Here is a 13,216-nt window from a genome sequence, read left to right as displayed (position 1 = left end):
TGCTACGGTGCAGAGGGACCTGGGGGTCCTTGTGCATGAGTCGCAAAAACCCAGCCTGCAGGTGCAGCAGGTGGTCAGGAAGGCAAATGGGATGCTGGCCTTCATAGCGAGGGGGATTGAATATAGAAGTAGGGAGGTCTTGCTGCAACTGTACAGGGCACTGGTGAGGCTGCAGCTGGAGTACTGTGTGCAGTTTTGGTTGCCGCACTTGCGCAAGGATATTTTGGCCTTGGAGGGAGTGCAGAGGAGGTTCACTAGGCTGATACCGGAGTTGAGGGGGTTGAGCTATGAAGAGAGGCTGAATAGACTGGGCTTGTACTCGTTAGAGTTTAGAAGGATGAGGGGGGATCTTATTGAGACGTATAAGATGATGAAAGGGATGGATAGGATAGAGGTGGAGAGGTTCTTCCCGCTCAGAAAGGACAGCAGGACTAGAGGGCACAGCCTCAAGATAAGGGGGGGGGTGCAGCTTAGATCAGAGTTGAGGAGGAACTTCTTCACTCAAAGGGTGGTGAATCTCTGGAATTCTCTGCCCGTTGAAGTGCTGGAGGCTACCTCGCTAGATATATTTAAGACGCGGATAGATAGGTTTTTGGTAGGCAAGGGGATTAAGGGTTATGGGGAGAAAGCAGGAAAGTGGAACTGAGCCACTTCAGATCAGCCATGATCTTATTGAATGGCAGGGCAGGCTTGAAGGGCTAGGTGGCCTACTCCTGCTCCTATTTCTTATGTTCTTATGATAGGCAAATGTCTTTTATATGTGCCTAGTTGTCCCTTTCTGGCTTGTTCATTTGGCTTTTAGTAGGGATGTAAAATCCCTAGAGTGTGGATCGCATTAATTGCCTCACTCCCAACTTCACCATGTTTTTGCGCCCGAAAACAGGCGCAATGCAATGGTAAAATCGGGCCCAGTGTTTGATAAAAAGACTGGAAGTCCATGCCTAGATTTTGCATTGAGCAGGATCAAGCTCCTTTAAACTTAATTTTGGTGGGCTTGCAATGGTGTTATTATTTCTGCTAGGCCTTCTGCCTTGGATGAGGAGGAAGGGGAAATGGTTGCACCAACTGCTGTAGCATAGTGCATTATGTTCACAACTGTATCCATTTACTTCCCTCTTGCTCGAGAATCAACTCCATTAGGGAAGGTGGACCATTCATATTGAAGGTCTTCCACGCAAAGCACAAGGCACCTGGTGGAATAAATTCTGTCAAATTCCTAAAACTGCGACATAAAAACTAAGTTAATGTGACCCCTGTTCTACAGACAAAACCTATTGTATCTCTTTTCCGATGTTGATATATCTGTTGCGTATTGATGGCATTATCATTTTATATTTCAGCGTTATGGAATCTACAGCTTTTTCCCCTTTTTATTTAAATATTTAGTTTCAATCAAGTGAGTCCTTCTGGTGCTACTGAAATGATTGTTGTACTGTTTACTTACTACTCCGTATGTTGAGGGCATGGTGTTTGTCTAAGGTCCATCCACCCAGGTTAGATGCATCTAACTCATAGCCTTGCAGAACAGCAGTACGCTTCTCCCAGAGTATCAGATCAGGACATGATTCATATTCATAACCCACAGACACTGCAAGGATAAAATTGAAAATAGGTCAAAAGGATATACGGCATATCATGGAAAGAATTATCTCTGCCAATCCATTTAAAATCAAGTTTCTTTTTAAATTAGCCTGATTATACATCAGCAAAGCACTTTGAACTCAGGGTGAGATGCAACATTGAACTAATACCTAATACCGATAGGTCTCCCAAAATGAAGAAATGTAAGTATGAATCTGGTTCAGATATGAGGAAAAAGGTCACCTCTCACAAATGCTTGTTAATGGACACACTTGAAGCAAGATTTAGCAGTCGTATTCAAGACACCAGTGGCATATGTGTCTGCATAATGATGAACAAATTTGCCTTTGAGAGAGACTGAATTTGTAAAGTACATTGTTAGCATGAATATAATTGATAAGATACTCACTTCATATCACTAAGGAGATTTTACCCCCCTACGACAGTATTTGAGGAGTAATTGGGCAGTTTAAATATTACTAATTACAACAAGCAAGTTAATGCTTTTATTTAAAAAAAATGAAACACTCAATAAATATATTTAGAACTCAAAGCTTTTTCACTCTGTCCACAACAATTCAGTATAATACATCAAGATTTCATTTCTGTGTCCCGTTTTGCTGAGCATTCATTATCATTGCTTCCATAATATGAAAATCTTAATATAAAGAGGGTTCATGCGTTGTGCTTTTTCTGCTGTGAGGGGGACTTCATTCGGATTAATGAGCATTAACACAGAAGTCCTAAAGGCCTTTTTATTTTTATCAAACTCAAATTTAAAACAGGCAACGTTTCACCCATTTTACATTGTAGTTTGCCAAGTTTGCATCTCATTTTGGAATGGTTCTCAATCCCTTTCCCTGGGAAAAACTTCACTATTAATACCAAGTCTAGAATTCAGGAACGAATAAGCTGGAAAAATATAGGGACAAACTGATGAGATCCAACACAAACAAGGCTGAAATAAAGTAACTGTTGGAATAACGTTATTAAACAGAGGGAATTCTATAAACAACGTCAGCTTTTCAACTGTCAATCTTTTCTATAGAAAAGGAATTTATTGTTGAATGATGAAACAGAAATGTAAGCATTGAATTTCCAGTTAAAAAGTATCTTTGAAGCCAGAACTAAAAATTGTGATTTTGGAACTATGTTAGGGACAGAATTCTTGGCAACTTCAATGATTTCTCAGAAAGAAACAATTTCTATCAGTGATTTGCATCCATACTATAACTGATCACTTATTTTCAGATTCATGGACTAACCACACTTTATAAACTTGCTGTCAAATTAAAAGTCTTAACTTCTGCTTGGACATGAATACTTTGCTATTTAATTTTGGATGATTTTGCTTCTTGACAAATACGAATTGATTGACTGCTGAAGATGTTGCTTGTTGTCATTTCACCAGCTGCTTGAAGGTGTAATTATTAAAATTACAGAGACAACACGAGCGTTGAAAGAAGTGACAGAGTTGATTTTAATAATCAACATTCAAAAAAATGACAATGAATGAGAAATTACAATCAGCGGGTTTCATTTCAATATAATCACTGTGGAAACCTTTGAGATAAACACATTTTTAATAAAACCACGATCAAGTAAGCTAGCTACTTCTTACAGAATCTGTTCTTCTGCTTTCAAAGAGATGTTGATTGTGTTGTCTATTTAGAGGGAACACCTCACTGATGTGACAAGAAAATAGTACTCAATTATGCCTATCAGCAACCCTGCATTCTGGTTAGCTTCTGAGCATACTTTCAAACTCTACTGAGAATACTTCAATTATGATTGATGCTTTCCTGAAACACACAACATGCCTTTCAAAGTAAAATGGAGCACCTTTCATCAAAGGTTTTTAAAGTTTTCACAAGTAGGGCTCCATTGACACTGCAATAAAGTTACTATGAAAATCCTCTCATCGCCACACTCCGGTCTCTGGGTACATTGTGGGAGAATTTAGCATGGCCAATACACCTAACCAGCACATCTTTTGGATTGTGGGAGGGAACATGAGCATCGGAGGAAAGCCACCTCGTGTCAAACGAGGGGCATGCACACGGTGGGTCGTGCGTGGGCTACTCTTGGAAGTTCCGGGAGTGGCCTAGTACTTCGTGTCGGTGTGTGTGCTTGATCCTGGATTGGTAGATGGGCGCCGCAACAGCTCAGTGACTAGCACTGCTAGCTGTGCAGATACATGGATTTGGGCCTGTGTCTGTGGGAGTTTGCGCATTCTCCCTGTGGTTGTGTGGGTTTCCTCCGGGCACTCCGGTTTCCTCCCACACCCCAAAGATGTGCTCTTAGGCTGATTGGTTTTACCAAATTGACACTATTCTCCCCTGAATCTGGCTAAGTTAGGGGTTCCATTCGTAGACACGCAGGGTAGAATAGGTGTAGGGTGACGCGGCGGCGCGGGCTCGTTGGGCCGAAGGGCCTGTTTCCCGTGCTGGGTTGTTCTTTGTTCTAGACACGGGGTTTCATTTGCTTCAATGTTTTAAAAAGGAAAACTAGAATAATGCTCCAGCTTATATGCTGCAAAAGGGAATTGGAACAGCTTATTTGACTTGCTCTCATTTGGGAATTAGTCTCAACTTCCCACTGGAGAATCGCTTAGGGAAAAGAAGAAAGTACAATGCAGAGCACTAGAAACAAGGAAGTTGAAGTCACCTTGGTGTTACCTTTAACACCTAGTGTGTTGCTGAATTTCACTTAAGTGGTCAGACTTCATAGAATCATAGAATCTCTATAGTGCAGTAGGACGCCATTTGGCCTATTGAGTTTACACCAACAACAATCCCACTCAGTCTTTATCCCCTAACCCCATGTATTTACCCAGACATTAAGGGGCAGTTCAGCATGGCCAATCCGCCTAACCCGCACATTTTTGGACTGTGGGAGGAAACCGGAGCACCTGTAGGAAACCCAGGCAGACGCAGGAAGAACAAGCGAACTCCACATAGACGGTGACTGAGGCCAGAATTGAACCTAGATCCCTGATGCTGTGAGGCAGCAGTGCTGACTGTGGTTCATCTTGCATCAAATGACACAATGAAATTCCTCAGGAAAGGGGAAACTGAATTCACCCATACCACTCTTTCTGCCTTCTTGAACACTGAGAATGACATTTGCCAACCACTCAGAGGTGAATCTCAGGAATTTTCCAAGGGGTGTACTTTGGAATGGGGTTTGAATCTAAGGGAGGGAGTGGTAAAGAAGTAAGGGGGAAGTGAAATTCAACAAGATAATAAAAGCTGTGACTAAAATTTGATTTACTGTGACCACATACCTGGTCAACTGACAGATACTGTTTTCTACATCACCAGTTCTGACAACAAACACAGAAAGATGTCTGCAGCATGACAAAACTTACCAAATGCTTCCGATAGTCCATAAACCTTTTGGCTGTACACATCCGTTTTGTCCCAGATGAAATAGTAGGATAGGTCAGGAGTAGCAGGAAACCACTTTTGGAAGAGTCGGCCTTCCACGGCTACCATGAGATGTACTTTCATTAGATTGAAAGGAATGGAGGGGTGGGTCAGACTAATCCTCATGATTGATTTGTAGCCAGCATTGCGGCTGCTGACATAATTCAGCTTCATCTTGCTACCTGGAATATTTATCTCCTCTTGTAAAGCCTGTGAACAAAAAAGGTAGAAAGACTGACAAATAATACATGAAAAAGGAAATCTTAGCATTCAGCCACGATACTTCCAAGGTTCATGAGGAACTTAAAGACGTAGCTTTGGAGCACCAACACTTCCCTATTGTGCCATGAAGGAGGGGAACAAGTTTTCTGCTTATCATTCTCTACAGAGTGAGGTTTTCACCTCTGTGAATAGTTATTTGTGGCCAAGCATCTCATAGAATCATACAGTGCAGAAGAGGCTCTTCAGCCCATTGAGTCTGCACTGACACGCCAGAAACACCTGACATCCAAACTAATCCCACTTACCAGCACCTAGCCCATAGACTTGAATATTATGTTGTGCCAAGTGCTCATCCAAGTACTTTTTAAAGGTTGAGGCAACCACAGAATAAGTAAACCTCAGATAGCCCACTCTTATGTACCGAGCATGGTGGTTGAGTGGCACAGTGGGTAGCACTGCTGCTTCACAGTGCCAGGGATCTGAGTTCAATCCCTGGCTTGGGTCACCATGTGGGGTTTGCACATTCTCCCCATGTCTGCATGCTTCAGTTTCTCCATGTACTCCTGTTTCCTCCCACAGTCTGAAGGACGTGCTGGTTAGGTGCATTGAGCTGAACAGGTGCCGGAGTGTGGCAACTAGGGGAATTTCACTGTAACTTCATTGCAGTGTTAATGTAAGCCTTACTTGTTGCTAATAATTAAACTTTAAGCTTTAGCAGTGGCCGGTTCAAGAGCAGAACAGGCAGCAACCGGTTGAAAAATCACTTAAATCTTTTCAGTAGTAACTGCTGCAAGCCATTGTAACAAGTTTCTAATTTTCCCCTTTCAGAGCACAAGTACACTTTTCCTTGTAAAAATAGGGTCTGGGTCATTCTTTCTTTCAAGAGTAATCATGGTCTTTGTGGGCTGGATTTTATATTCCTGCTCTAGTGGGGCTTGAATTTGGGGGAGGCAGGAACATAAAACCGAGCAGCTGGCCTTTTTGTCACATATTGGCTTGCTCACAACCAACTTTGTGGGTTGGAGGAGGGAGCGTGGCTGGATGGTGTCAGGCATTATGCTCACCTTTAGGCCTATTACGGCCAATTAAGTGACCAAATAGTGGCCAATTTAGGACCTCATCCCATCTCATTGGCCTATTACCCATTGTGGGGGGGCAGGTCAATGCCATGCGGGAAGCCTGGCAGTTTTAGCTGTGCAGGTTAGAGTTGGACAAAGGTGGTGGGAGCAGACGGTGGGGGGACCTCATTTGTAGGCCCTCTGGTCCAAGGCCATCCCCTCCATCTACCACTTAACCCTTGCCTTGGCCTCTTGAATACAATCATAACCCCCGTCTCACTTAAATGCCCAACCCTGTACTTAACTGGGCCTCATGATGTGGTACACTGTTCCTGGTTGGCACAACAAAGACAACAGAACTTTGGGACATGATTGGCCAGCAGCTCTCTAATGTGGGATTTTCTCCTGAGATAGTGGCTTCTGGAGTTAAACTGTTGGGGGTTGCTGACCGTGGGCTGGGTTCCCTCTGACATTGTAGCAACAGAGGCGTGCAGAGACAGGAAAATCCCACCCTGAGTGAGAATGCCACTTGGCAAATTTTGGAAGTTTTGTGCGGTGGACCCAGAACCACTCGGAAGAGATTGAGGAAGCTGTGTTGATCCATGCTGAAACTTAGGGGCAGTAATTTAACAGAGTGAATACATAATGTCATTGAGCAGGATTCAAACCTTGGTCCCAGGCAGGAAAGGGCAATGCACATTCCACATGTCATTGAGTCGCTCTAATTTTAACCATTAAATTCAACCTTGTCAACTTCTTAAGACAATGATATTTTTTAAGAACATAAGAAATAGTTTTCTATGGTTTTTCTATGGTCATGCATCTACTTAATAATTATTTTAAAAATCTATTGCATATAAAAAAATCATGTGCATCAGGCCATTGAATTTTTGATGTGCATCGACCATACAATGATCCACAGCAGGAGCACTGAATTATAGGGCCTGATTCTCCCATCGCAATGCGCTAATTTTTTGGCACATCCGGTTGAGGGATGCGCGTGTTGGTCATTTCACGGGATTTGCACATGCGTTCCTGACACATGCATGCCTCCCATCACCAGAGCAGGTGCAGTCAAGACTACATTGGAAACTGGCGGGAAGACCAGCTAGGTGATTTTCATCTGTTTGTAGTGTAATTTAAATGTCATTATCGGGCCCAGGACTGAATTCTCCAGGCCCAATAACATCTCCCACCCTGTCTGGAGTATTTCTCTTCAGCGGGGTTTAGAGTAACTCCCCATGTTTGGGGAACTAGTGGGAAACCCGTTGAGTGAAAGGTGGGGGCAGTCGGGGCCCCCGGGGAGGGGTGGGGGGCGGAAATCGGGCGGCAGGGTGGTGATGCTTCCTGGGCATGGGCACCCTGGCCATGCCAGCCTGTGCCCCGTGGCACTGCCCAAGGGGCAGACTGCCCATGCACAGGGGCCACCTTGGCACTTTCCACCAGGCACTGGGCAGTGCCAAGGGGGTGGGCCCTATTGTGGGCAGGGCTTGGGGCAATCAGTGGGGGGGGGGGTCCTGTTGCCATTCTGCATGGGGATCGATCAGGGCAGGAGGGAGACCAGTGGTGGGGCAGGCTGGGGGTGCTAGAGATCGGAGCGCCTCAGGATGGGGGGGGGGGTGTTGGGGCTGGCCTGGGAATGGTCGTGGGGGCTGCAATCGGGCCATGTATGGGGATGGGGAGGTGGGTTTGACGGGCAGCACTGAGGGGGTCCCAGGCTTGTCAGTGATTGAGCTCACCAGCCAATGAGAGGCTGATGGATCAGGGGCCACTGTGCATGCGCAGAGGCCTGGAACTATCAAACTCTGCTGTGAATAGACCCCATCCTCTGAGCTTTTAATGAGATTCACTATAGTGACCTCTGCAGCGTGCAGAGTGTGGGAGATTCGAGTCTGAATTCCCACTGAAAAAGCAGTTGTGATTTGCACCAGTTTTCCTGAAAATTCAGCAGTTAGAATTTGTTTGGGACAATTGGCCCATAATGTTTATTCCTGGATTTTGTACATTGATTAGGAGTATGTTCACCTTAATACCAACATCAATGCAACTGCCATGCAAGCATTTTCACCGTGGTGTTTCTTGTAAGCATTAAAGATGAATAAAGGTGAGGAGGAAATGGTTTTTAATGTAGTACCTGTATTTCAGGAACAATGGGTCCTTTCTCCTGGCATGAACCCGCAAATGCCGTCAATGGCGATGGAGAGACAATTGGATTGGGACGTGCAAAATTACTCAGGTCACAGCTGGGGATCTCATTCTCTTCGTGTCTCATGATGACAGTGTCCATGACAAAGAAACGGTCCCATGGCAGCCATAGCGTATGCTCCTGAGTGATGAACGGGGAGCGCTCAAAGTGTATCGTGACCGAAACTCCTCCGTTAGTCATCAAATCGAAGCTGGCATTTGGAGGACAGAACAAGACAATTTGTTTTCAAAAGAAGGCTAACCTTGTATGAAATAACATGACAGATGTAATTTTCTACCTTTGTACTATCATCAGGCAAGGATCTCAATAACAGTGCACATCAGAAATATGGGTAAACATTATGCATGATTTTCTAACTGTCAATTTAAATGGACAGTAAACTATACAAAGTGTATGCATAAATTACCAATTTGTGCTGCTGACAAGCAAGGCTCCTGCCAAGATTACAAAGTTACAAAATTACCCATAATAGCATCTGTCACCTTCTTGACAGCCTGTACTCTGGAACAGATGCAGCAGGTATAGGTCAAGCATGTTGATCAGGAGGTAGACATCTTTAATAAATTGATATTTAGGCATTTTTATTCATCTGCAATCTTGGAAGAACAGACTTAGCTTACACCAGAGTCATCCCTCAAAATCATGGAACACAATCAGTGGCAAATAGTGAAACACTTGTCCTTTAAAGTATTGCCTCGCTTACTATTTATGTTGTATACAAAAGGCTGGGTGCTAGAATTAGTCCGATGTAAGGAGAACAATAAGTTGTCTGAATTATTTGTAGTATGTTTCAGTCACAATTGGAATTTTCTTTAGGTTTTTTTTGCCAGTTGTATTTGCCATGAGGCAAGATGCACTAGATTATTTCTTTCTATCTTGTTTTAGTTACTTCTACGATATGCGTTATTGCTAATAGCTGCCTCTGTGGGTTTGATGATATGGCATGTTGAATTCTGTATAAAGTTTTAATACTTGAATTCCAGGTCAGATTTGTCTGCAAATTGCAGTGTAAACACTGCTACACTGAATTGCCTTTGCATTTCTCCTTTTCACTTCAACAACTTTACCTGAAACCACTTTCATGTGTGCAAATGAGCTTTGGTGAAAATGGTGATAGCAGAGTGGAAGAAGCCATTGGAAGAAGCCAGCTGAATCAGCAGTAGATTTCAGTGCCGACATTTTAATGTACATTTCAGTTCAACATATATTGGAACAGTGGGGCAGGGGAAGAAAGATCAAAAAGGTAGAGTAAGAACTCTTCGAGTGGCTCCTGCATTTTTAAAAAATCAAATCACTTAACTGTGAGTTTTACTGATGTTTTTATTACATGAAAAAAATTTTTAGTACTCAAGCAGGCCATGATAGCTAGGTCGACAAAAATAAACAATATCACTTGTTTAGACCACAATAGTCTCCTGGGGGCTACTGGAGGCAAGATGAAAAGACTTTCATCTTGAAAAAGGTGTGGGTCACACTTAATAATGTAGAATTATGACTTAAGACACCTTGAGCGAGATGGCACTGGACACTGACTGGCAACTCCCTCATTCTTTGATTGCAGAAGACAAGACTTGGAATGCTCTTCAAGTTTAACTGCCTTCTCTTTAATAAAGCTGCTCTTTGAATGGTGCGTCTGTGTAAAGTTTTAATACCTGCCATCCTGTCGGCTGATGGTGTAACCGTAGTGTGGATTGTTGACAAAGCTGATATTAACTCCAACCAAAGGGGTGCCATCTGCTGTCACTACTTGACCTCGTATTACACATGTGTGGCTGCAAATAGAAGAAATAACATATTAGTATTAACATAGGTATAACCATAATTTTGACATTTTGCAGCCATTCTAATTATATTTGGAAGAGATGTCCTCCCAAAACCTCTGCTTATTTATACACTGTCCTAATGTGGAAAAAATTGGAAGGTCAAGAGAACTCCCACGGACAATTCCAGCTACATTTCTTTATGGGGTATTTCATGACTTGGCTTACTGACATAATGAAAGATTTTTCCTCTGAATGGCCTCATGTTAATCACAAATATTATTCTTCTGGCATTTCCAAATTCCAATCATGAATAGTGGTGGACAATTAAATAACTAATTGGAGAAAGAGATTCCACAAATATCCCTATCCTCAATGATGGGAGAGACCAGCACATTTGTACAAATCCTGGAACTCCCTCCATCACAGTGCTGTGAGTGTACCTATGGTATTTGGATTGTAGTGGTTCAAGGTGGTGGCTCATCACTGTCTTGTCATGGGCAATTTGGGATGGCAATAGCCAGTTATGCCCACACCCATGAACAAGTAAAAAAAGCTCATATATTCCCAAATTAACTTCCACTTTAATCAATTAACAGACAATATTGACTGAGTAATGGAACACCTGATGAAGGAAATGCATTACAAAAGGATTGTCTCCCTGAAAATTGCATTGACCATATAGAAAACACCATGGATAAAGAATAATATAACAGATGGTTTATCAACAGAAGGTATTGAATTTCTGATGTATCATTTCCTGATATTGCCTGGTGAAAAGTACAAGTAACTTAGGCTGCTTTTGCTCGTAATTAATGCTCATTAGGAAATTCAGCAATGGTCTGTTATGCTGTATTACTTGTATTACTCCCAACTTATTAGCCCTTGCAATGTGGTATTATTTAGCAAAGTTCAGGAAATGAAAGGGAGGGAGGAACTTAGTAAATTCACCAGGTAAGTGATACTGAGCAAACTGATGGGGCTGCAGATTGGCAAGTCTCTGGGTCCTGGTGGACACCATCCTAGGATAGTAAAGGAAATGTCCAGTGAAATAGCTGATGTATTGGTTTTAATTTTCCAAAATTCCTTAGTTTCAGGAAAGGTTCCAGCAGATTGGAAAATAGTGAATTTAACCTCTTTATTTAAAAAGGGAGGGAGACAGAAAGGAGGAAACTACAGGCCAGTTAGTTAAGCATTGGTCAGAAGGAAAATGTTAGAAATTGAATACAAAACTAGGAGGGTGTACAGGACATTTGTACGGCAACACCTGGAATAATGTGTACAGTATTAACCTTCTTATTTAAGGAAGGAAATAAATGCATTGGAAGAGTTCAGGGAAGGTTTATTAGACTAATACCAGGAAAGAACATGGTGTCTAATGAGGAAAGGTTGGGTAGACTAGGCTTGTATCTGCTAGAGTTAACAAGAGTAAGAGGCAACCCGAATGTGGAGTTGTGATTACAATCAGATGAATCATGGTCTTATTGAATGGTGGTTTAGGCTAGAAGGTCCAACTGACTACTCCTGCCCCTATTTTGCATATAAAATTTGCATTCCAGATCAAACGTATATTTCGGCCTCCTTGAAAATATCTTCTGCATTTAAGATAGCTTCAGTTCTAAATTTTCTGAATTTTCAAGTGGGCATCTGAAAATTAACACCAGGAGCATCTGCAGATCCTTCCGCCCATGAACTCTGGCAGCGTGCTCACTGGCGCAACTTTACATGTGATTGCCTTCTAATTGACCACTTCTGTGTTTACTTTCTAATCGGCCATTCTGTGTGTGGCAGGTGTAACAGCAATGTGTGAGACCCAATGAAGGGTCTATGGGACTGACTAGTTGGCACCCATCATGGGAAAGAGGTGGAAAGTACTGAGGCAGAAGGTGAGTGCAAGGGTGCTACAAAATGGAGGTGCTGCTCTTGAGAAGTTGCGGAATGTTTCATAACCAAGAAGGCCTGGATCTGTTCAGGCCATCAATGTGGAAAAGGAACCCCTCCACAAGAACGATTATGGCTGTGGCTGTGGACATTTCAATGTCGTGACTCCATCACTGGGGTACGGAGGGGAGGCTCTGATGGCCTTTCCACCAAGGTGACCAAATGCCCTGTGTCCCAGGTTCCTGGTGCTGTGAGGCAGCAGTGCTAACCACTGTTCCACCCACATAGAATTCCATTTTAGTGACAGTCATTGTGACAATGGCTGGAATTTTCCTGGTCTTTGGGAGGCAGCTTTGGAAATTGTGGGGGTGCTGAGAAGGAACTGGAAAATGTCACTGGCTCAATTTCCACAGGGCTGGGCTGCCATAAGAATTAGCAACCCACTCATTCAATCAAGGCAATTAAGGACTCACTTCAGGGCCATTTTTACACCCTGCCTCCTCAACCCCAGTGATTTGCACAAGTGCTTCCTTAATATATCAAACCCCCTCCCCTCACTTCAATTCAGCAAAGCCCCTCCCCCCCCCAGCATCTCCAGACCAACCTTTTCCCCCACCCGAGGTTCAGGACTGATGCCCCCACCTGAGAATTTAGGTGATTATCCCACATTCTGTACCAGGATGTAATTTCTCCCATACTTCTGGTGCAGCAATTTAGAGACTGCTGGAGAGTTTCCTCTTGTTACTGCCTTTCGTGCTTGCACATGTGCTATTTAGAGGTCATCCCATTCGGCTTGGCATGACACAGGAACCGGTTAGTGATCTGTCTTTGCAGTTGGACTGGAGCCTCAAATGTAAGGGGTAACTGAGCTCAGTTCCAGGTCCAAGTCCAGTAACCCCAAGCTGGGGGGGCAGAAAATTGAGGGAATGGATATGCTGGGGACATTGTGGCACAGCCCATGTGTTCAATGGGAGAATTAGGCTCGAGTCTCGGCATGCGATGTCCTGAGTCTCAGGTGGGGGCATCAGTCCTGAACCTTGGGTGGGGGGAGGGGTTGGTCCAGAGATGCTGGGGGCACTG

The 13,216-nt window shown here is 43.4% G+C and overlaps 1 protein-coding gene across 5 annotated transcripts in view; it reads right to left on the bottom strand.

Moving 5' to 3' along the window:
- The window catches only part of tenm4 (teneurin transmembrane protein 4), a 582,746-nt gene that overhangs the window by 57,334 nt on the left and 512,196 nt on the right, over positions 1–13,216 (bottom strand). For all 5 annotated transcript variants that reach the window (XM_080197086.1, XM_080197087.1, XM_080197090.1 and 2 more), the window contains 4 exons: positions 10,148–10,267; positions 8,424–8,685; positions 4,952–5,219; positions 1,445–1,588 (listed from right to left, as the gene is read on the bottom strand). In XM_080197086.1, the coding sequence (XP_080053212.1) occupies positions 1,445–1,588; positions 4,952–5,219; positions 8,424–8,685; positions 10,148–10,267 (794 nt within the window). The remainder of the gene's footprint in view (positions 1–1,444; positions 1,589–4,951; positions 5,220–8,423; positions 8,686–10,147; positions 10,268–13,216) is intronic.

Source organism: Carcharhinus amblyrhynchos, chromosome 10 (genome assembly GCF_965287045.1).
Source record: "Carcharhinus amblyrhynchos chromosome 10, sCarAmb.v2.hapA, whole genome shotgun sequence".
Lineage (NCBI taxonomy): Eukaryota > Metazoa > Chordata > Chondrichthyes > Carcharhiniformes > Carcharhinidae > Carcharhinus > Carcharhinus amblyrhynchos.
Note: the sequence above shows the minus strand (reverse complement) of the source record. Positions and strands in the feature narration are given on the sequence as shown.